At 36.2% G+C, this 25,978-nt stretch overlaps 1 protein-coding gene across 1 annotated transcript in view; it reads left to right on the plus strand.

Moving 5' to 3' along the window:
- Positions 1–1,238: 1,238 nt before the first annotated feature.
- LOC149801154 (uncharacterized) overlaps positions 1,239–25,978 on the plus strand; it is a 64,127-nt gene continuing 39,387 nt past the window's right edge. Inside the window, exons 1-5 of the mRNA XM_089955173.1 lie at positions 1,239–1,320; positions 9,870–10,030; positions 12,084–12,666; positions 20,943–21,145; positions 24,601–24,770. Coding sequence (XP_089811299.1) covers positions 9,872–10,030; positions 12,084–12,666; positions 20,943–21,145; positions 24,601–24,770 — 1,115 coding nt within the window. The 5' untranslated portion in view covers positions 1,239–1,320; positions 9,870–9,871. The remainder of the gene's footprint in view (positions 1,321–9,869; positions 10,031–12,083; positions 12,667–20,942; positions 21,146–24,600; positions 24,771–25,978) is intronic.

Here is a 25,978-nt window from a genome sequence, read left to right on the forward strand (position 1 = left end):
AACTAAACTGGATTAAAAGGGAGAAAAGTTCGACATTTTTTAAATTTAATAAGATATTAAGTTGAAGAGAAACAAAAATGAATAGTATGTAGTGTTTTTAAATTTTAAACAGAATATACACCCGGGAATTTCTTGACAATCTCGCTTGAGCAGCGAGTTGACAAGTTGATTAGCAGATGATAAAGTATATGTGGGACAAATTGTAAAATTAGAAACTCGGATTAAGATGCTCTATTGTTCTCAGGTAAACATTTCTATCTTTTAAATATTTTATTTATCTGGATGATCCTAAAATATAAATATTAGATAGGGTTTTCTGGGTTACAAGTTCACGAAGGTCATTAGGTGGGTCGTCATGCTGACATTGAGAAATCACATTTACATATGCATTTAGAATAGAAATGTGGGATATTTTTGTACATTGTATGAGTATTTCTTAAATAAATCAAAGGACAAGTGTTCCTTCTTGATACAAATTGGATTTCCACAAAACATAACACGTGATCCAATGTTGATAAAAATGACGTATCGTTGTATATATGTATGTATATCTCCAGACAATCTGGGGCGACTTCTCCATATACGTTTGGGGCGAGTTCTCCTTGGGGCGATATTCCCAAGGCGAGTTCTCCACTAGACCAACAAGTAGTCTCCGCTTTTTTCTCACATTACTGGTACCAAGTAGGTACCCACTTTTTTATTTTCTGGCAATACTGGTACTGGTAATGCCAGCAAAAAAGCGGAGACCTACTTGTTGATCTAAGTTCTCCACTTACCTAAGAATTCAAAGGAAATAGCAACATTCTACCAGTATCTTTACCTATGTAGATGTCACAGATACCATTTTTATAAACGAAGCAATATTCATTGTTCAAAGATTTTATTAAATACTTTGACTAATGGGTGAGTAAGAATTGCCAAGTCAATATTGAACATTTAATTGCGTATGAGATCAAGGCCCGTCCTGTTCAATTTTTTTTTTTCAGTGTTGAGATTTCTTATGAGCTCTCGTATATAATTAGTGTTCTTGCCTCCTCCTCCTCTTCTCTACACCACCAACCTCCCCAGTCTGAATGATGGTACTGTACTGACTTTTTCTTACCAGAACATCCTCGGTCTTTTCCGTAAGTCGGAAAAGACCGAGAGCTGTTCCCTTCGAAAAATAACGAAAGTCTAAGTTAAACGAACGCTTAGATCACACTTCGACATATCAAATGAAGTGAGTGTTATGCATTTTCCTGATATCGAGCAGGGAAAAATATGGAAAGAGCAAGCTGAGTCAATGCAGTCGGTGTTTTCTTAGAAAAAACTATATACTAGGTATAAATTTACAGAATTAAGCTAGCACACTGAAAGTGTATTAACCTTTTAGAACTCTCTGAAAAGCAATGGACTCTTTAGAAAGATTGACATCGGTTATTTTTGATTAGCAATGATCAAACTGGTTGAATGAGACTTTCAAGTTTCAAATTTAAGCACATCCAGGTGCTCTGTATTTTTGCTTTTATACAGGCAGCAATATAAATACATCCATCCTCTGTCTTTTTTTTTACGTCCAGTTTTAAAAATAAAATATAAACAAAACAAGGCTGCTTCAAAATTTGCAGTCCGCATATGCGTATCAATAAAGAGTAGACGTTCACTTAGTCCTACCTGTAAGACCTGACGCTGATATTTATGTTTTCGGCGTCAGGGTCTTACAGCCTAACTAACGGCTCTGTGTAGTGTGTTTTGATGTCGACTAACATCGTTACGAAAGTCACATTTTCAGGAATATTTCACACAACTGACAACTAAAATAACGACGCTTTTCTACACAGTAAAGTTATAATGTTTTAGTCAGACTTTACTTACTATGATGCCTTTTCTCGAATAAATTCAAATTCTCACAAAAGAAATGGACCCGTTTTCAAGTTTCTTTGGCCTGCATTTTAGTTGGCTTGAAAGCGATGAATGCCGAAATCGGATAAAGTTGAAATATTTTTAACGAAATGAATAAAAATTTATTATGCCTATTGGAACTGTAAGCAACGGTTCATTTCGTTCAAGAAACAGATCCCCAACATGAACCTACTTGAACTTACTTCGGCATACCTCGACTACCGTCGCTTTGCAACAAATTTAAATGTATGTCAACGGAACATGAAAATGCATCCATTTGCTAGTGTCATATTTTCATTCCACCAGGATAAAGACAGCACAGTAAGCATATTAATTACACATAAATTAGTGGGAAAATGTCGATATAGGCTGCCAAGTGAGTGAGATGTTCCTGAAACTTTGATTACTCATTCTGATGTCAATAACATCGGAACACACTATACAAGGCCGTTATTTGGATAGTAAGACATAGCACCTAAACAAAATCAAAATGTGTTATGTCTTACATGTAGGACTAACATTCACCTTATGTCGGATAGGTGGATAGGTAGCAGCGTAGGGGCTTGTATCGTTGCTTACAATTGACCTGTCATACATGTACTATATAATAATTACAAGGGAGGACACTTGTCTCATTGCTTGCGTGACCTATTTAAGAATAAATGCTGATATTTCAACCTATGCCTTGCGTAGCGTAATAAACTTGGTACTGATATTTAGCTCAGGCATTCAACTGTGTATGTCTATTAAAAGTTGGACTTAATACCATACCTTTAAGGAATGCCAAATCATTTTCCCATGCTACTGCTCGACATGGCCCTGATTGCGCCCACTTAATATGTAAGTGAGATCCTGCTAAATGGAATACTGTCCTCATATTGGCTAAAAGAAAATGACGTCCTGCATATATTTAGAACTTATTTTCAGTTTGCCAATGAGAAGGTAGTATTCCATTCAGTGCATTGTTCAATGCCAGTGTTAGGGCCACTTTGGTTACATTCAGGTATTTGAAATTATAAATCACTGAATGAATTGACTAAGTTCTATGCACTTTTCATCACATTGAAGGTTTCCATTATTGGAATAGGTAGAGGGGTACAAACAAATGAGGAGGTATATTCAGACTATAGGATGTTTTGTAGCTTCAGTGTGACTGAGGCTATGATCTAATCCTATGCCTTCCAATGGCTCAAATAAAACTTCTGTCAAAGACAAAAGGATGACTAGTTTAAATTTACTACCAAAGTAGAGTTATGTTTTTCAGTAAGTTTGGCTAACAATAAAGTTGTTAAACCAGGTTCCGAGAAACACATAAATACAATAAAGAAAATAAAATATAACAAAATATGATCTGTATGTGTTTGAATAGTGATAAAATAAGCAAAAGTAGTGGTTTTTATTGTAATTATTTACATTTTCTATTTATTGCTCCATTCGTGTGATGAAGTCATTTGGTCGTACTTGATGAAACAGTGTTTACGTCATTTATATGTGTTTGTTGCATCTTTATTTACTTAAAACACATAAGTGTATGATATTTCCACCGAAAACATGTACCACCATATTGGGCAAGTCTGCATGATGGATAATTCTACACAATGATATGTCATTTCTGTAAACATGGATCACATCATTTTTGGTCAGAAATCTAATTTGTATCAAGAAATAACAATTGTCCTTTAATTAAGGAAAGTCAGAGGTCTCGCTAGGATTTTAAAGCTAGGAGACCAGGACTCCTGTTTTGGTTATGAAAAAAAAAAGAGTCCAACCAGCAAAAGTTGCAGGTCACTCACAGAACACTTTGCAGATTTGAAGAACTATTGGTTGCCATTGAGTTTAGTTTCTACATTCTTTACAAAACTGACATATAGCTCTTGTTTTTCCTTCAGAGTGAGACTGAATTTTGCCAATCCAAGGAATGGTCTTATTCCAAAGCCTAAGCCAGGCATAAAAACACTTTCTTTTACTTGGCTACTCTTCCATCTAAACTGTCAGTCATAGTAACTTCAGCTCTCTTTGAATCTCATCACAATCTTCGTCAGTTTGCTGTTTAACCCCAGAATGCTATCCAAATTTGTGAATGGCATTTTGTCTAAGCCTTGACATGTCTAGATTCCAAGGTCACGTTAGCAACTTATTCAGCTGCACTAGAAAATGAACACAGTAATGAAAGATAAACTAAGTTGTTTACTGTAGTATAATCAGTTTTCGTTGGGGACCAGTTTTCATGGTTTTTTGTTGCCCCGAACCACAAATTTAAATCTCCAACAAAAATGAGCCACATGTGATGATGACCCCCCCACCATTTTCTTAGTGTTTCATTCCTAGAGATTAACACAGAACACAGCTACTACTATTTGATAAATCAAGGTCAGTACTGTAATCTGTAATTAAATATTAGTTTTTACATGCGTTTGTTTATTTTTTATATTAACCTTTTGAAACAAGATTTATAAATGATTTTATATTGTTTCATTGCGCACTTTAGACAGCTCTGGTGGCCTAGTGGTAAGAGCATCTGCCTCGGATGTGGGAGTTCGTGGGTTCAATCCCCGGTTGAGTCATACCAAAGACTTACAAAAATGGTACTAACAGCTGCCTCGCTTGCCGCTCAGCATTAAGAGGTTAGTGTTAGAACTGGTCAGCATGGTGTCAGGATAATGTGACTGGGTGGGACATCATGCTACATGTCTACGGCATGATGCCCCAGTGCTAGACATCACTATAAACTGCCACACTGCAGACATCGTAGCAGTATGACTGAAAATTGTTCAAGCCACGTTAAAAATCCAAATCACACACACACTCAATGCACATGTTTGATAAGCTATCTGATGCTGTAATTTTACACTCGCTGCCTTAAATCGATATGTGAGGTAAGTAATTATAGAGAGAAAATAGAGAAAAAGCATAAGGTATTTAAACAATAGTAATACTGAAAATGAAAGAAAAAAATACAAAATAACAGTATATGAAAGTTAAATTTAGTACTTATTCAAATTGATCCCACTTCTGAGTACAACTGTTGTTGAAACATTTAAATCCTTCTAAAAGCACATTTCATTTTATCCTGCAATTATCCATTCAGCGTGAATTGGCTTGATTAATGAGGTTGCAAGGTTTACAAATACTGTGCACTGATCGTCACCAGTAACATCCATTTTACATATGTCTTTGTTATGACTGTTATACTCTCCTTGCTTTCTGAAGCAAGGGTTATACTGCATCATTAGCTGCCTGACGGGTTAGGAAATCCAGGAACCGAGGGTGGGGGTTTCTAAGTTGAATTTTAACAATCTTAAGCCACTGTGTTAATGCCATGATCGGCAGAAAGTACTGATGATGCAACTTGATGAACAGTGGTTTAAGTAAGAGAACATTCATATGTACTTAAATAACTGATTGGCCTAGTGTTGTTGGCTGCGTCTGCTTCCTTTGATGTTGAGCACTCAAGCAAATATATGGCAGAAGTGATTAATCTTGACAGGTGTTTTATTTGTGCTCACAGAGATGGAAGTGTTGTTTTAGTGTTTTTGGTTGCGTTGGCTTTGACTGATGTTATTCACTTGGTTGAACTTGCCAGGTCTTTGATTTGTGCTCATACAGGTGGTAGTATTGTTTTAAACATTAAAGTGACTGCCATTTGCATCTGCATAGTTTTATTCTTTTATATTCTTTATTTTGGGTATTTGTAGAGGTTAAACCATGAAATTAAATACCTACTAATATGCAAACTTTGACAGGCAAATTTAAGTACCCACGAAAATGCCTTTTTTTAACAAAACCACAAAAATTGAATCCAATAAAAATAAATGATACTACAGTATTTGATGTACTGTTAATAATAAACACATGTACAATGCTTGGTCTGTCTGGTTCTGAATTCAATAACTGTAAATATCAGCACATTTTCCCACCCAGCAGCCAGTCGGAGTCTTTGAACTTGCTGCCCAGCTATTGCATCTTGTTCTTTTGATCTACTCTTATAATGTCAACATGTACATCGTTGTGTCTTTCAGCCACTGAATTCTGTCTTTGTAAATATCAGCACAGCTAACTGATCAACACATTTGTCCACTACGTAAGTGGTTGAAGAAGGACTGACAAGTCTTTGAACCTTGCTGCTCACTTGTTACATGCATACAGAGTACTCCTGCCTAAGTGATTTTCTGCGTCCCAGATATAAAAAAAATAATCCAAGTACGCATTATTGAGAATTTCCGAGACCTCCGAAAGTGATATTCATAAAGTGTGCAAAAATATCCCACATTTAACTCTCTTTAACCAACTTTGGCATTGCTTGGTTGCTGCCATATTTCAACTCACACTTTATGTAAATGGAACTTGAAAATGCACCCACTTGCTTGTGTCAGTTATTGTTGAAACTGAAAACTGCCATGTGCTTTTAGATGCAAACAGGATGATAGTGTTTGTAACCCCATGCAACAGTCAGGTTAGAAATTATAAACTAATGAATGAAATGACCAAGTTTTGTGCATTTTTATATCTGTGATAATTTTTATATTTAAAATCACAAAGGTGGTACAAACTTTGTTGGTGGGGCATCAAATACTATTGTAGAATTTTGTCACTTCTTTGTAACTTTGACAAAAGTAGGGATTAGGCAGGGATTTACAGTTCCACTTGCTGACCCCTAGAACAAACTCAAATTTTGCTCTGGCAAACTCATATTTGCATGGCACGTATTCCAGAGGCAAGTATCAAAAGTTGGGAGAAAGTGAGGTCCAGTATTGGTCTGGGTAAAATACATAAAACACTAGCAATGTGCAAGCTGTTTTTACTGGCAAGGGGTCATATTCAGTTCATAATGCCTTATGTTCTGCAAGTTTTATACCTTATGATCTTGCCATAGTACCAGCACCTTTATTTAGCATTAATATATACTGCATTCTTTTTCATAACTGGTCACAGTTGCTTTCATCTTTGATCTATTGTATCCTGAAATGTTAAAGTTAGCTTCTTGCAGTTTATTAGCATACAGATTCTGAGCAATTGGTTTATCAAAGATAGGTTTGATGCATGTCAGCGATGTTATGAGGTATTATTAATAATATAACTGGTGAAATTTCATGGACAGATGTGTTTGAGAATAAAAGACACTTTTCTTTAGTAATTAAGCATCTGGAGGATTTTGATTGATGTTATGAAAATGTATCACCCACAGGCAATGTTTATGAAATGTTATTTATGTGATAATAACAGGAGTTCAGTACATATTTCCTGGGAGGGGGCTCCGATTGGCCAAGTGGTCTAAAGCGCTCTCCGTTACGGATCACTGCCATCTCACCTCTGTCTGCGAGGGTTTGAGTCTCGGATTCAGCCAATGTGGATATGTGAGAAAGCTTGCCAGTAGCTTCTCGTGGGTCGTTGGTTCTTTTCGGGGTTTTCCCAGGTTCTTCCTCCACCATTAATACTGGCTGCCATGTATAGCCTATCATGTGCTGAAAAATGGCGTTAAACCTTATAACAACAACATATTTACTGCCTGGCAAACAGTTAAATAAAATAAGTGTTTTAAAGTCATTCTCAAATGCCCTTTTTTGTCGAATAGTTTGATGCATGTCACTGATATCAAGATGACCAGATGATAATTGTTAATGTGAAAGCAGAAGCCGATGTGAGTGGACCCCCCCACCCCTGCAAAAAAACCCAGTGAAATCAAAGATATTTATGGAGTAGTTTAGTGATGGACTTGTTTGTACATTGTTTACTGGATGGATACTTAAATCAGCATGATCATTTGAACATTAGCATTCCACATGTCTGCAGCATGATGCCTCAGTGCTAGACATCACTATAAACTGCCACACTGCAGAGATCGTAGCAATATGACTGAAAAATTGTTAAAGCTATGTTAAAAATCCAAATCACACAACACACACACACACACTCATCTGAACATTAGTAGATAAGAAAAATGTTATATATTTAATCATAATTAAAATTAATTTATTATAGTTCTCTTTTAGGTTGTTTAATTTTTAATTTAAAGGTCTTTTACCTAAGTCTCTGTCTGTCTGTCTTTCAAATTTAGCTGTTTCCAGATATTTTTCTATTTATCAATTTATCTGTATGTGTGTGTATATGTATATATATATATATATATATATATATATATATATATATATATATATATATATATGTGTGACTCTTGTTTTGCTCTTCTAACAATCTACATTGTCTTTCCCATCTATATATTCATCTGCATGTATAATTTAAATATGTATATAACTTTTTATAACTTTAATTATCAGCATATGGTTTTAAGGTAAAGATAACAAGAAAACAGATGTTAAAATAAATTTGATAATATTTCCTTAAAATATCACATATTTTTATTTTATCTTCTCCTTTTACTCATCTTGGATAATATGTTTGGGAAAAGCTCACATTTCCCAAGGGCAAGTTCAATTATCCATTCTACATGCCCTGGGCAAGCTGACTTAGATAAAAAAAATAAGTCCATGAGTAATCAAATACTAGGCCTCTAAGTATCAAGAAATTTGGCTTATGATTAAATTATTAAGCCTGTGTAAGATTAAATACTTTGACTGCCATGACAGATTCTCATTTTAATTCATTTTCCAAATAAGGCTTGCTATACAATGTTTGGATATTCTACAATGCATTGTTAATTTTTGAATCAAAGTTCATGAACAGCAAGCATAAGTATGGATCTTACGAGTTTGTATAGAGGAAAAGAAAAAGGCACTGAAATGTAAAATAGGTTGTTATGTGTATTTCTAGGGATTACCATGACTGACTCAAAGCTTGTATTACTATTCTCAGTTTGTGTGTCCAAATAAAATGCCCTTATATGACACACTGAAAAACAAGGCTTAAAATGGAAGTAGTACTAAACTTATGTGGCAGACGATCCAACAGCAAAAGTTTGTGTGAAAATGGTGAGCATTATTTGATGTGGTTCTATCATTAAATAAGAAGACTGTTTGATTTATTTAAGGATATTTTGCAAAATCAAACTCTCTAACAGTATGATGAAAATGTGCCTGAAGTAGTATGATGGCAAAATTTACATTATGGTGCATTAGTTATAAACTTATTCCTCGAGTAAATGCATATCATGTCAATTTTGTAAATCACTTTAAAAAGCGATCAAGCACTGTTGCATTCAGTTTTCTACATGTAATTTTGTAAATCACTTTAAAAAGCGATCAAGCACTGTTGCATTCAGTCTTCTACATGTAATTTGTAAATCACTTTAAAAAGCGATCAAGCACTGTTGCAGTCTTCTACATGTAATTTTGTAAATCCCATTAAAACGTGATCAAGCACTGTTATATTCAATCTTCTACATGTAATTTTGTGCTTGGTTTAAAGCTGTCTTCTTTCACTGACTTAAATCCTGCAGAGTTCATACTGCAGGAATGGGGGTGGGGTGGGGGCAAATTTTAATTATCTTGTATTCAGATATCGTGGATAGCCAGACAGTTATCTTTAAGAAAGTTCTTTTCATATTTTGCACCCCCTTTTGAGCCATTTCCACGATATAAAAAATGACCTGTGATTTGTTTTGATTTGTTTACATAGTGACCAATTTGTCAAAGTTACTGACTATTAATGCCTTCAGGGCTTTTGACGTTGTTTTACTGGCTTTTTATTCACCATCATCAAAATTCCTTTCCAGATCCTAACCAGTGCATTTGGAAAAGTTTTGTACACTTGACCAATTTGACATAATAACAGATTTGAACACAAGAATATTAAATACACGTTTATCAGCATCAGAAAACTGAAGGAGATACTTTTCTAACAAATTCATTCAGTTTTCTATTTCAGAGGAGAACAAAGAGTTTGGTCCAACCCATATTTATTATAGTTGGCCATGGTCTTCTATTCATACAGGAAATTAAGTTAAGAAAATTGTGTCTGAAATAAAAATATTCCCTAATTATGTTAACACTAGACTTTTATTCATGCAGATTCACATACATTAATGATTACAGAAATGGAAGACAATGATATTGGCTTTGAAGAGCAACTCAAACAAGAGGAACTTGCCAAACAGAAAGAAAAAAATAAAGATGATCTTGGACCAAAGGCAAGGGTGGACCCAGATGGGACAGAGTATGAATGGGACCCTGATAAGAAAGCTTGGTTTCCCAAGGTATTAAATGGCAGATCATTTGTTATCAGAATTTTATATTGTTTTTTACATAGATGTTGGCAGTAAGCTATATCACCTCTTGTCACTGGAGGAGTTGAACTAAGCAATTTAGGAAAAGTTATCTTTTATGTGTTTTTTTAAATACATTTATTCATATTTTTGGACACAAATTTGATTGAATAATGGAATACGGTAAGGTTTGGATTTAAATTTCAGAATTTTGTAAGGAGGAAACATAAGTTGACAAGAATCAATTGTAAGGCACATTTACAACAGTACACACTGGGTTGATTTACTGATAATGTAGATGCAGCTTTCTTTAAAAAATATTTTTTACTATTTGAATACATGTTTCTTGAAAGAACCTTTCACTAGCAACATTTTATTTATAGCTTTTTCTAGTTAATAATCCTCTTTATACTTCTTAACTCATTGTAGACCCTATAAAAGCGTCCTGTATGCATGTCCGGGCAGTTACATTATCACTATTTTCATCATATACGTGTATGACATGAATATCGTGACGACCAAAGGGGTATTTTACTGAAGTTATCATATTCAACAAGGACCTGTCTTACAACCTGAATCCTATCATAATAAGTGGTACAAGATGGTACATGAATGAAACAGTTTAAAGTAGAGGGAACTACAGCATGCACATGATAATAGTTATCATGGATAATATGGGGAAAGGCTTGAATTTCCTAGTGTTTTGATTAAACTTCATTATTTCAGGTGTTGTAAACTGTACATGTTTAGAAATTTTGATAATGCTATAAGATGACCTGCTGAAATTTTCAAATCATTAGAATATTTTTTTAAAAATTTATTTTTGAATATTGTTGACTATGACTCATTTTAACTCAAAAGCAGAGTTGATGAAATTGTATCGGCATGTTTGTGTTTGTATGTAGATGACCTGATTAGTTTCCTCAGAAAGAAATTTTCTGACTTTGAAACTTTTAGGACTTTTGGAATTGTTATGACAAAACCTTTTTGACATGATTTACAAATTGTTACTTGGTAGACAAATGAAATTTGGTAGTCTGACTTCTATTTGTATGAAGATGACCCCTGAGTCAGTAGATTTTAAGCCATTAGAAGAATTTTGGAATTTTAGAAAATAACTTTTTATTGCAATGGACATCTGACAATAACCTTTTCAGAATTACATGTATTAAGCAAAATCCACTCCATTTACTTGGCCTATTTTATTTTGACCTGATTTTCCTCTTTTTTATAAAAATTGTACACATTTTTGAGCGTTTTTGGATTCTGACATTTTTTTAAAACAAAACCTTCTTAACTTGATTCAACATAGAGTATTTGAGGTAAGAAGGCAAAATTTTGTTGACAAGTTTGTATTCATATGTAGATAACCTGAATAGAATAGAATTTTATGCTATTATAGCAGTTTTTCAAATATTTTCCACATTTCAGATTTTTTTAATCCACTGTTTGTGTTTTAAAAAACCAATCCAGTTTTTAAAAAAATTCTAAAATGTGTGCATGCATTTGTGGGAAAGGACTTACAACATGTGCAACAGGTTTGGTGTTGTCAAGTATTGGGGGAATATGCAATACATAATGTGGAGATTAGCCATCATACAAGTAGCTCAAGTTCATACTTTCTATGGACAAGGATATACTTTATCAGGAGGATAGGTTGACCCATCTGAGGCTTTTGTGAATATTTTGCATAATCATGCAAGATGATGAAATAATAATCCTCATTAAATATAGTTTTTATCAATCACATTGTTTTCTTCGTATATTTGTATTTTTGCAGTGAAAATTAACTAGGTCCATCTTGGCATATTTTTCAGAGAAAACAGTTTTAACGTAGAGTGATTATAACGTATATTGGATAATGGATATTCAAGGATAGTAAGGTGGGTAGCAAATTTATACAGATGTACCTGATGTTTTTATGCTGATATCATGAAGATTTACTTTTACATCAAGACTTTAAACAGTCTTTCCTTTCTTGGTACATAAGAACTTTTGCCTGTCTCAAGGTGTCCATCTCTTTTCATTTTCCCAATATTAACAGATTGATGCAGATTTTATTGCTAAGTACCAAATGAACTATGGGGTCATCGGGGACCAGTCTGCTGGGGATGCAAAGACATCAGCTGATTCCACTCAGCCAGCTGATTCCAATTATCAAGACTACTATAACTATTACAACACGGGCCAGCAAACTGATGTTCAAGGGTCAAACACAGATCAGAGAGAAAATGAAGATCAACAGAGTCACATAGATGGGCAGAATGAAGACTATTACAACTACTATAATTATTATTATAACTACCAACAATCTGGGAATGATAATTTGAATACTGACACTTCCCAGAAAGAAGGTACAGAGGTAACTAAGGGAGATAATTTGGAATCTGAACCTAAAGAGCCAGCTGGTGAGTCTTCGGAGCAGGAATGGCATGAATATTACACCTATTACTATGGTCCAGACTACAAAAAATACTTTGAAGACTATTATAAACAACAAGGTGAAGGTCAGAATCCTAATCAGGGTGAAGGTCAGGTTCCAGAAAAAGATGACGATGAAAAGCAAGGAGATGAAAATGATCCAAAAAATAGAAAGCGGAAACAAGTACAACCAAAGAGAGATGAGGGTAAGAAAATCCATTTAAAGATTTTGCATTAGATAAAAAGTGCAGTATCTGTTTTATGAAATTAAATGAATGAGCTCTCCTATTTAGTAGAGGTGTTGTATTGTTTTAGCACAGGCGTCCACACAGATAAAAGCATATACTTATGTACACCCAAGTTGAACATTGACCATTCTTTCTTGCTACATCCTAGGCAACAGTTTTGAGTACATTTCAAAGCACCTATTCCCACAGGATGGAACTGAAGGGGCTAAATTGGTATGCACACGTACATTGCACATTCTTGGTTGAGTTTTTGTGTTTCACACTATATAAACACTATTAATCCTGGAATCATGAAACTTGGTGCGGGAAGGCATCTTGATGAGGACTACACTCTCAATACAAAAGTATGTCACTGTGACCTATATATCATGCTTCACAGACTTGGATAAATGTGTTTCAAGTTTATTTCTTAAACACTGTTCATGCTAGAATTACCAAACTAGAATATTTTATGCATCTCTATTAGTTACCACACCCATGCCACAAAAGAATGCTGCTTTGACCCACAGTTCACATTTTACTGACTTGGGTTAGGTATCTGCATAATTTAGATAATGATCAAATAGTTTTTAATGCCCTATAAAAGTACCGTTAATCCTAAGTTCATGAAACTTGGAGAGGGAATGTACACTCTCCTTACAAAAGTAGGTCACTGGGATATGGTTCATGCCTCTCAGACTTTAGTGTGTTTTAGGTTTGTTTCTCAGTCACTGTTAAAGCTAGATAATTATAAGCATATCCATTAGTACCACATGCATACTACAAAAGAGTGTTACTTAAACCTCTGTTTCACCTTTATCCTGGGTTGTTGTAAAGGTATGCATACACTATCCATGGAATTTATCTACAGTGTTTATAATTCTAATAATACAGAGTTGCAATATCCTATTTAAACCATATGGTTAATTTCTAGGTTAGAAGGATCACACATACTGTAATCTATTTAATGTTTTGTTTTCATTTTGCTGTTTAAACCTTAGTAAGGTTTTTAAAAAAGACCATTTTTAAACATTAAAATGCCAGAAGGCTACTCTCCCTCTCTTTCTTTCTCTCTCACTGTGGTCAATCAGGCAGCAGACTAATCAACCAGCAGGGAAACGTAGGAATGAATGATAGAAAATAATCTTATAGAAGGTTTTCCCCCATCCCCACCTCTCTGTCTTTGCCTCACTGTCTCTGTTTGTTAGTCTGTCAGTGTATCAGTTTTACTGGAGTCTCTCTCTTTCTCCTTGTGGACCATTGTCACAAGCTGTGTGAAAATTGTGGGGGGAAAATGGATTTTCACACGTGGCTTATGATGCTGTCTCTGACCCTATGAATGATGGTAAAATTTACAAACTGACCAAGGGAAAGGGAAAAGAGAGATATGGAGGATAAAACCAATCTTTTGTCAGTAGCATTATAATGACTTAGGTCAAGAATTACATCCATTTAATTTCGCAGTTGAGGATGTACTGGGGCCACCTTAATCCACATGTGTCTCCTACTCATTTTCTGATTAGTCACATTCCATACTGCCAGCCGCTCATGGAAAAAAAACCCCTTAATAAAACAGGACTTAAGAAGGTTTAATTTTGGTCAACATGCCAACATGATATGGTGTAACATTATAGATCTGAATGGATGCTTCATTCAAATGACAACACAATGTGAAAAAAGATGGAAATTTATGAAATGGATTGATAAAAATAAATATAATACAAATACAGTGATTCTTTCAAGCTCTGATCATACGTCTCATTAAATTACTTTATTCAAACATTCACAAATAGGAAAACAAACAAAAAATTATTCATATATTCAGATGTATGACGGTAAGATTCATATAATCTCGCGTAATGAAAGTAAGATTCAAATAATCTCATGTATTGAAAGTGAGATTCACATAATCTCACGTGATGAAAGTAAGATTTAAAAAATCTTATGTAATCAGAATTTCTCAATTGTACTCATTTGAAACAAGAATCAGTTGGAACACACACTTGGTCATTTGTACAGCCATATGATTAATAAATATTTGTAAAAACTTGCAAATGTGTCCACTGACAAACCACACAGTTCCCCGAATTCTTGGGTTGGCCCACACTTGTATGGGTCACACACACCCTTTGTGGATCCACCATGCGCATAAGTTTACAAATTAGTGGTTTCTTCTTTGTATGCCCTTGATGGTTACATCATCATCCATGTCCATATAGACACACAGACAGCCAGTAGCGTGGGTACTTGGGAAAGCCTGCCAGTAGCTTCTCGTGGGTCGGTGGTTCTTCCCACGGGTTTTCCAGGGTTCTTCCTCCACCAGTTATACTGGCCGCCATGTATGGCCTATCTTGTGCTGAAAAATGGCATTAAACCCTACAAAAACAAACAAACAAACACAGAAAGCCAGACAGACAGTCTGATATACCTGCACACACGTGTACAGAAAGCACACAGTTCTCCTGACTTGGGTTGGCCCACTTGTATTGGCCACGCCACTCTTCATTGATCCACATAGCTGCCAATCTTTACGATTTTGGCGTGAATTTCATGACTTTTTCAGCTATTTGCTGATTCATGCTGCAAGCAATAAATTCACAAATTCTCCAATTCTCAATATTTCAAATCTTTAATAAAATAACCGATCTCCTGTTAAGCGCTAGTCATGATATTGGCAGTTGCCGAAACGGTCTGGTACTGCTGGTCGCGATATTAGTAGAAATGCAGCCAATTGGTACATTTGGCCCAGTAGCAAGCATTTTGGCCTATTTTAATCTATATGTATAAGAGTAGTTTTATGCTTTTGAGAGAAACTGGGGCCTAACTGGAATTTTGCTCCGCACAGTGTCACCAACACTGATTTGAATTACCGTTTGGCATCACATGTAAGATCTTGAAAATGGTTTCACCACCAAGGAAAAAGAAATGTATTGCTCAAAAAGTGAAGTTTAATTTGGAATATACAAAAAATTGGCCATGCATTTTGCCGTTAAACATTGATATACATCATACTTTTTGCACACAGTGTGTCACAAATTTTAGTATTGGGCGTGGTGGCAGAGACGATGTGAGGAAGCACATCGGTTGCAAATAACACGTAGAAGTTGGGAAAATTAAGAATTCGCAGATTTCAGCTCTGGAATATTTTAAGCCATTGTCGAAAGACCTGCAGGTTACCAACGCTGAAACATTATTTGTGAGTTTTCTTGTTGAACACAATCTACGTTTATCAGCTGGAGACAATGCTAAACATTTGTTCCGCCAAATGTTCCCGAACTCTAAGATCACTTCCAGATTTTCCTGTGGAAGAACCAAAAGTGCTGCAGCTCTTGTGCATTCCTCACAGCAGCAGAGACAGTGAAAGAGTATTTTCTCTAATGAGGAAAAATAAGATAGACTTTAGGGCCTCCTTAGGTGCAGCAAATTTGTCAGCAATTTTAGTCACCAGCAGGCAAGAAGTCTGAACTGTTTAGAAAACAAATTTATGCTCATGCAGTTGAGGAAGTTCAAGTCTGCCACAGTATCATGTCTTGATACATAAACACAAGAACAAGTGAAGTTTATGAATACCATAATAAATAGAAATGCAGATATATTTCTGCATATATGTAGTGTTTAAGTTTATATTGCGATCTTGATACAGTGTAGTATTGACGGTCAGAGTGGATGGAGTTATTGTCATGGTATTTTTCACTAATTCATGTCCAAATTCACTAATTTGTATCCCTATTTTCACTAATTGTGAGCCTAGAATGTTGGCAGCTATGGATTCACCATGCACACAGACATACATATAGACCTACTTACTGACAACCCTATGGCTATAGAACAAAAATGGAGAACATTGGGTAAAATACCTGTGCTTTTAGTGTCTCTAACCGCAAGCGATCTGCGACGAGATACATGCTAGTTCAGTCGCTTACCTAGACAAACAATTATCCACCCTTGGTAATATTGTATGCATGTACAATGAAAATGATCGAATCATTCTAAGGCAAAACCAAGTTATTTCTTGCCTTATTCTGTGTCAATACCTCCCCCCAAGAGAAAAATGTACACATTTTTTTAGCTTTCACAGAATAAAAGAAAATAACTACTGATGCTGCTTTACAGTATTTACACTGGTTATACAGTAATCAGGATTTTCTATTTACATCCTACTCATAGAATTTGCATCTATGTTTTCGACCCCTCTGATTGCCTCAACTCAAAAATGATAGGGTTGAAATGTTAGCGCCCAATGCATCAACCGAGTGTTAGCGACCTTAGCTTTGTTTAAATACATCAATGGTTGATGGTCTGTTTTGAGAACGAAATCTCTCCCAAAAAGATAGGCATGAAACTTAACCAATCCCCTATACAACAGCTAAGCATTCTTTGTCAGTCACTCATTACTTTTGATCCCTAGACAGTAACTATCTACTGGCATAGGCTACATGCATTTTAATCATGTCTTGTTCCTGCAACAAAACTGCTTCCAATCAAGTATTGGAAGCATCAGTTCTTTTGATAAAAGGATTGCTGATATAAGGTAGCTTTAAAATAGGTGCAAAAGTCACTTTTGCCTTCAATATATTAAATGCTTTCTCCTGATATAGTCCCAGTACACTTTCTTTGTTAGATCTGATAATGGGCTAGCAATGACAGCGACATTAGGAATAAATTTCCTATAGAAACCTACCAAGCCGTGAAAAGTTTGAACCTGCTATTAGTTATTTGGTTGAGGTGATTTCATAACTACTTTTACTTGCTTGGGGTGAGGTTTTAGATGCTTGACTGATCAGACCATGTGACCCAGGCACTCTAAATCAGTATAGCCAATACTGCATTTTGTAGGTTGCACCGTGAGGTTGTCTTCATGGAGTCTTCCAAAAAGTTCAGCCAGAACAGATAGATGTTCCTCCCAAGTACATGTATCCATATACTATCAACACACATTTAGCCCTTTAGTAATCTGCGCATCAAGCAACAACATGTGGCGCTGGCTCCTACCAATCCGAATGGTATCACCTTGAATTGGTACAGCGCTTTCTGTGTAGCAAATGCCGTCAATTGGAAGGACACGTTGACAGTTGGTGGGACTCATCGACAATTGGTACCTGCCAGTACCCTTTCGATAAATCAAACTTCGAAATATATCAGTGACCTGATAATTTTGCAAGAAGATTCTCCATGTCCGGCATCAGTTAGGCATAAAAAACCGTCACTTTGTTTAATTGATGAAAATCAATACAGAAGCGATTAGTACTGTCTTTTTTCCTGACGAGGACAACAGGAGATGAATATGGCGAGTTAGACAGTTCAATCAACCCCAATTTTAGCATTTTCGTAATCTCTTCATCCAGTCTCTTGCACATTAAATGGAACTGGGTAACCCTTAATACTAAGGGATTAGATGTACATAGCTTTATTTTTAGCTCTACTAGGTTTGTGCATCCTGGTCTATCAGTGAAAACACCAGAATACTTTCCTAGGAACTCTTTGATCTGTTTAAATTGATCTTTGGGTAACTCTGCACTTGCATTCACCTGATCTGTCCCTTCTCTTTCACTATGCAAGGGATATTCCAGTAGAGCATCTGTTTCAAGTTCTCCCATTACCACATCATCTTCGATAACCACTGAACACAACATTCAGTACCCCTTTTTCTAACGTGTCCTCGTGCCTTTGTACAGGTTGTATGGCCTGAAAATGTCCACAGCCACACTTTTGAAAAGTGTGCCGATAAAGGGCATTCAGCCTAGGGGAACATGCGAAACTATCCCCTTAGACACAGTTTTCTGACACACATCACAAGATTGACAAAACCTATTAATGTCACTATTTACACCAGGCCAGTAGAACTTCGCCAGTACTCTCCTGGTAGTCTTTCTCATACCCAGATGGCCTGCCATACTCAATTCATGGGCTACCCTCAATACACGAGACCAGCATTTTTGAAGTACTACTAATTGCCAATATTTCTTTCCCCCCATGTAGTAAACTCCCTATGAATTAACCCATTTCTCTTGACAAACTTCGAACTACCCCCTTCTTTACAGCGTTTAATGTAGTTAGATGCAATTTTCTCATTAATCGAACTCGCGTATGTGTCACACTCCTGCTTCCAGAGGAATTCATCATGCAAGATTCCTTTGATTGATTCGGGGACAGTTAACATCCATAACATGCACTTCTACCCCCGGGTTTGTGCTCGCGTTTCAACAGCTAGAGCTAGGGGTGTTTTAAAATCTTCCATAGTCGGCAGATGAGACCCTTCAACATTGCCGATTGTCAAATCATAAATTGGATTATCCATACAGAGTGCATCAGCTGTTCCAGTCAAGAAAGGAATTTCAATCCTAACTCTTGCAACAGGTACGCGATCGATCGTCTGATCAAGTAGCATGCAGGGAGTCTCTATCCCTAGCATATAGTTATCCTTCACGAGACTACATTTGATAACCACACCTGTACAACTGGTATCATGTAAAATCGTGACCGCCTGACCATTAACAGTACCATTCACTGTTGGTACGTGCATTTCTGGCAACATACACATACCGAATAGAGGAATATCATCATGAAATCTTTCGAAACTGTTCTTGTTATGTATTGCTTATGTATAGGACCTTTTCTTTGAGGACAATTGATTTTACGTGGCCCCATTTGTTACATGCATAGCATTGTACACCTTGACGTCTTGTTTGTCTATCAGGTTTACCCAGCTCAGTTGGTTTTGCTGGCTCTTAGGGAGTCAAACCCTTAAACTGATTCCCAGACTTATATTTCGAAAACCAGGTTTTGAGTTCCACCATGTGCTTTAGTGAAATGATCTGCCTGCTTAGCCATGTTTTGAACATCTCTGAATGCTTTTTCTTTAAGATATTGGTTCAACTCCTGCCCTACTATACTTAATAACTGATCTCTGAGCAAGAAATCCACTAAACCCTCAAACATTTTGTTCACCTTAACTCATTCAATCCAGGTTGGAAGTAATTATCTGTTCTAGTGATAAATTGCCCAAAGGTTTCCCCTTCTCAGGTTTACTATACCTAAACTTTTTCCGGAAACCTTGCTTTGTCAATTCATACCGTTTTAGTAGTGCTTCCTTCAGAGCATTATAGTTAATCACCTCTCTACAAGGAAATCGCAAGAATATATCGAGAGCCTTACCTTTTAACAAAGCAGTGAGATGAAGAGCCCTATCATCTCACTTTCATTTCTGGTTATCGGCATCCTGCTCGAACCGATGAGGACAACTTTCCGTGTTATCTTTTTCATCGTCAAAGAAAGGTAATTTAGGGCCTCTTAATTTGCTATAGGCAGAATCTTGTTCTCCTTTTTGAGCATGTGCTAATTCTAATTGTCTTTCATACTCTCTTTGTTTATTTCATTCTTCTAACCCTATAACCTCTAACATTGCCTTTCTTTCTAATTCCAATCTTTCCTTTTTCGATTCTCTTTTCTCCTTTTTGAGTTGTTGTTTCCTTTTCTTTCCTTTCATATATATATGACATTGTTGTTGAAAAATGCTGATTACTGCAGTCTTGGGGGAAACTGCAGTAATGTACAAGCCAGAAACATTTGAGTGGCATTTTATTTAGAGCAGGTTGCCTGGGGATGACGATGGATTTTCACAATCTTTCTACCTCTGCAGAATGTGCTGAGTAGGTTTCCTTATGCTTGATTGACTCAAAAAATGTTTGGTTTGGTTTCATATTTAATGGTAAAACACAGTTAGGTTATTTGATGACAAGGAAATTGGAATAAAGTGCACTGCTTAAGGACACACTAATGCAGCTGACCTGAGATGACCCATGGGCAGGATTTGAACCTGAACCCTTTTTAGTTGCAAGTCAGGCACGTAAACCATTGAGCCACCATGGCTCATTATCTGACCTGTAGGAGGGCCCTATTCAGTTGTCATGAGCCTTCAAAGATTGTTTTGTTCAGGTCTTTGAACACATTGATATTTTTGATATATGTGAAATATTTCTCATTCAAAAACAACTAATATATGTTTACCATCTCCAGAGAACATGTAGGTATATACCAAATCATTTTTGAACAGGAATGTGTATTCAAACTCCCTATTAGAGTCTTCAAATAGGAAAATATGGCTTTTGATTGGTGGGTTGGGGAAGCAGTTCATAACTTTTTGTTTTGTATCCTTCAGGTATGAATAAATTAGTTGTTCAATTGTGATATTTCCTGTCAATTTGAGATGCAATTAAGTTAGAATGATTTGACATTTGATATTCAATTTTATGCAGGTTGGTTCACAGTAGAGGATGAACATAACACAAATGTTTATGTGTCTGGCCTGCCTTTTGATATCACAGATGAGGAATACAAGGAGCTTATGAGTAAATATGGCCTGTTGGTGTATGATCCCCACACTAAGAAACCTAAGCTTAAGCTCTACAGGGATGAAAATGGTCAACCCAAAGGGGATGGCAGATGTTGTTATATAAAGGTCAGTACAGTAGAAGAATCTTGCTACATGAAGTTAATATAGTGTTAGAGCTATATATAAGTACATATCTCCTCTGTTATATTATGCCTCATTATAATGTGATTCTGGATATAATGCTGTACCACAATGGACCAAATGACCAAAATCCTACCATTGTATAAGCGATAAGTTTTGAAAGAAAACAAGGTGAAACTTAGTCTTATGTCTTCTATTCCTTTTCAAAACACCTTTATTGAAGAACAAAAATTGACAGTGCCCACTATATCTTGGTTCCATATATTGCACTGTTCTCAATATATTGCAGTACTCAGTATTATGCTGCTTGGTACATAACATGTTTGGTAGTTATGGACCCCAACTACCGTGTTATAACATGGGAGAGCTGTACATTGGTAGAGTCTTTATGTAAAGGTTATTACTTTGGTAGAGTCTCAGTAAGGTTAGTACAGTGGTGGAATCATGCATAATAAAGGTCAATACAGTGGTAGTCTTGCTTAATAAAGGTCAGTACAGTGATGGAGTCTTGCTAAATAAAGGTCAGTACAGTGGTGGAGTCATGCATAATAAAGGTCAGTACAGTGGTAGTCTTGCTAAATAAAGGTCAGTACAGTGATGGAGTCTTGCTAAATAAATGTCAGTACAGTGGTGGAGTCATGCATAATAAAGGTCAATACAGTGGTAGTCTTGCTAAAAAAAGGTCAGTACAGTGATGGAGTCTTGGCTCCTATTAAATTGTTTCAGTTTTGTTTTATTAATGTATCTGCACATTTGTAAGTATATTATTATCCCTCATGTCCAGCCATCTATTGATCTATTCATCCACCTGTCTGTCCATCATAGTCTCCCTTCTAACTCGAACCCTACCTACTCTCTGCAAGGGAGAAACCATATTTGGTGTGGTGATTAGGCAGAGGAGAAACCATATTTGGTGTGGTGATTATGCAAGGGAGTTCTCAGATTCAGGATGCAGTCTATAGTCTGGGTGTAGTTCAGAGGTCACATTTTCTTCCTTGTAACTAGAACTCAGTGTATGCTGATTGAGAGAAGGTGATCATATTTTGCTGTGTTGCTTCAGGAGGACGAGTAGATGACAGTGTAGGTTTTGAATCCTGAAGGCAGCCAGGAGGTGGTGGTGGGGTAGCACTGGTTGCTGTTTAATTTATTTAATTTAATTTCATTCATGACTAATGAGAATCACTTGGAATATTGTCATAATTTGTTATAATTCTCAAGAGGATCTCCATAATAGCTGATGACCTTGTCAGAAAGGAACAAGCTGGTTTCAGAACGAGTGTTGACCAGATTTTCACACTCTGACAGATACTAGAGCAGACATGGATGAAATCTACATCAACTTTATAGACTTTGAAAATGCTTTCAACACCGTTTACCATGACTCTGTCATGAAAATACTCTGGTTCTGTGGTATTCCACCATCAAACATCTGCACCAAGGCTTCCAGTGTAAAGTCATTATGAACAACATCTCACAGACTGTTTCATCATCCACACAGGCATGAAACTAGGCTGCATCCTTACACCTTTCCTTTTCACTCATGCCATCAACTGGCTGATGAAAGAGACAACTGTGAATGGCAAAACTTGAAAAGAGGATTTTAGTTGTTATAGGGTTTAACGCCATTTTTCAGCACAAGATAGGCTATATATGGCAGTCAGTATAAATGGGGAGGAAGAACCTGGGAAAAGCCCCAGAAGGAACCACCGACCTATGAGAAGCTACTGGCAAGTTTTCCCACATATCCACATTAGCCGAGCCTGAGACTTGAACCCACACAGACAAAGGTGAGATAGCAGTGATCCTAAACGGTGAGCTCTTTAGACAAATCTACCTCTCAGGGCCCCCAGCAAAAGAGGAATTAGGTGGCTTCTCATTTCATCCCTGGGACACCTTGATAACACAGATGACGATGGTCTATTTTCAATATTGTTGTTAGAGCATCTTACGATGCATGTCACTTTTACAACCAGAAATTTTAAATTGATGTCCTGTATTATAATGTTGAATTACTTTCTGCTGAAACCTTGATTGGCAAGTAGAGAGACATAGCTGTCACTTTTGCAACAGGCATCAGTACTAAGACAACAAGAAAACAATCAGTGTAAAAACAGAATGGTAATCTCATGAGGTTAGTTACCATTAGGTGTTTCCTACAGACCCAGATGAACAGAGCATATATTCTTACAATACAGAAATTTGAAACCTATGTAACTCTGATTGGTCTCTTTGTATCTACAAATATAATGACAATGTCTTGCTTGCTGTGTGTCTGTTATAAAAAGTAATCTTTTAAGGATTGGCATACAAACATAAATATCTCATGTTTTTGTTTTCAAATTACCTGTGAGCTTTTTAATTGTAAAGCACATTGCTTCTTGTTTTGATGAAATTTAAAATCATACATTTTTCTAAAAGTTGAGATTTATATAGGTCCTTCTGTCTAGAGTTTTGAAAAATCATTGAAAAAATTTGAATTCATTCAGTTTTATGGAATTCTTGTTTTGTTAGAGGGATAAACCATTGTCCCGATGTATAATTGCAGTGTTTAACGATTTTATTCCTGATTCATATATGTATTGACCTTTATTTTCATCCCCACCATGTATATGGCGGGGCATATGGTGTCAAATTTCTGTGTTCATAGTACCTGTCCCAGTGTATGTACCATATATACTTACTTATAAGTCCAACTGCAAACTGCACAAACCCAGATCTGTCATCACATAATGTGCTAGCAGATTTGGGCTTTTGCAGTTTGTTTGGAGTAATCAGTAGAACAAAGAGCATAGACCCCAGTCTGCAGGCATGTTATACTATGGCAGATCAGGATGCAGTTTGACTCAACTTACAAGCAAGTGTACACAGTTATGTGAGGTTTTTTTTCCCCCACATATTTCCATGGATAGTTGAAACTTGGCATGAGTCTGCATGCACGTACAGTTTGTTGTCATGCTTGATATGGATTGATACTTTTTTAACAGGGTTATCCCCCTTTTTGGTGTTAAATGTATGTACTTTAAATGATAGTTTTTGTGTATGCAACCAGTCCCACATCTTTTGGTGACTTGTCCTGAAAATTGTTGACATCAGGCCAACCTCTTTTGTTGCATTGCTCTGCTGATATGTCCCCTCTTCATTTTAAATGTACTTTTGTTTGTTCATATGTAAATGCATCCATCCTGCTAGAGCTATTGCCCTTTCTACTTATATAGTTCATTCATGAGGGTGGGTGGTCTATGTCATATTTCTAGTTCAAGACAGTGTGAAATTACAGTAGAGCTATTGCCCTTTCTACTGATATAGTTCATTCATGAGGATGGGTGGTCTTTGTCATATTTCTAGTTCAAGACAGTGTGAAATCACAGTTTATAGAGAAATGTGAAACTTAGTTTGCATGTAGCTTTTACCATTGTTCAGTTTGTTGAAACTTATTTCAGAGGGAGTCTGTGGAGCTAGCCCTGCAGATCCTGGATGGATATAATTTAAGGGGCCACACAATCAAGGTGGAGAAGGCCCAGTTTAGTCAGAAAGGAGATTTTGATCCCAGCAAGAAGAAAAGAAAACTAACCAACAAAGAGAAGAAAAAAATGAAAGAAAAACAAGAAAAGTAGGATTTCTATTTGGTTTTCCCATATCTTTGAACAGGCAATTAGATCAGTAAGTTTGAGGTTTGTACATGTTTCCCACAGTATAAATATAATTATACTCTCAGTGCTATGTACAGGGTTCCCACGCTATCGGGAAAAAGTCGGGAGAAATGATATTTTATTCCCGACCGTGAAAAGTCCTTGAATTTTGCAAATATTGAAGTAAGTCGGGAAAAGCCCGGGAATTTTCTGCCACCACTTGATGCTTGGAACATTTATGTAATTGAGTTGTAACTGAACTCATCATGAGTTAAATTTAATGAGTTCTGACCTGAATATTTGGAGGTTGCACTATATATCATTTGGGTGCTTGCCATAAACACATTTGTTGAGTCAATCCAAACACTCAGTGGATTAGATTCGTCTAGTACACTTTTGTTCTCCACAGACAGCATGATATCTGTATTATTTCTTACATGGAAGATATGAAAACCTGTCTAGCATCACAAGAGGCCAACAGGGTGTCGGCAAAGCATAGCTGCTTACCAGATGGTCTAGTAAACGTAAACGTTGTTAAATCAAGTCATACCCGCATTAAATCAATATGAAAACTAGGACATTGATGAAATTTGACTTGGTAGTCGTACAAGTACACAAATTTCACAACCCACATGTTCATGACCTCATAGATACCACAGTCACATGATATCTAATATCCCATTTTAAATGTTTTAGAAAAATTGTATTAAATGAAAGTCGCATGCTGGTTGTAATAAAGATACAAAATCGAAAGAACCCAAAATTATACATATTTATTCCAAGAACAACTGGCAGGGTTTGGTTTTCTCACCCATGAGATAGAGAAATCTAGCTGTTTTCCTAACCTTACTTTTCTTATCTCAGTCTAGTCATCTCAGACCAGTCGTCTCAGTCAAGGTGTCCATGCACTCAGAACCTTTAAAAAAGAAAACCTTGTTGTCTTCTGCTGTGCCTGGTGTAGTTGTTCTAAAAAACAAGCAACAAGAAATATATAACAAAAAACATAGTAACTTAAGGTCAATCCATCTTGAGAACATGCCATACAAAACATTTCAAGAGAGACACACAGATGTACATGATGTCGAGTTATTTGGTATTTTGCTAGTTTCACACAACATGGTCAATTTTATCCTATATGCAGGCCTAACTAAGTACATTTTCAGGCCAGCGTCATTAAATGTAGCTAAAG

The sequence above is a fragment of the Sinohyriopsis cumingii genome, chromosome 4, assembly GCF_028554795.1.
Source record: "Sinohyriopsis cumingii isolate HCF-2022 chromosome 4, ASM2855479v2, whole genome shotgun sequence".
NCBI lineage: Eukaryota > Metazoa > Mollusca > Bivalvia > Unionida > Unionidae > Sinohyriopsis > Sinohyriopsis cumingii.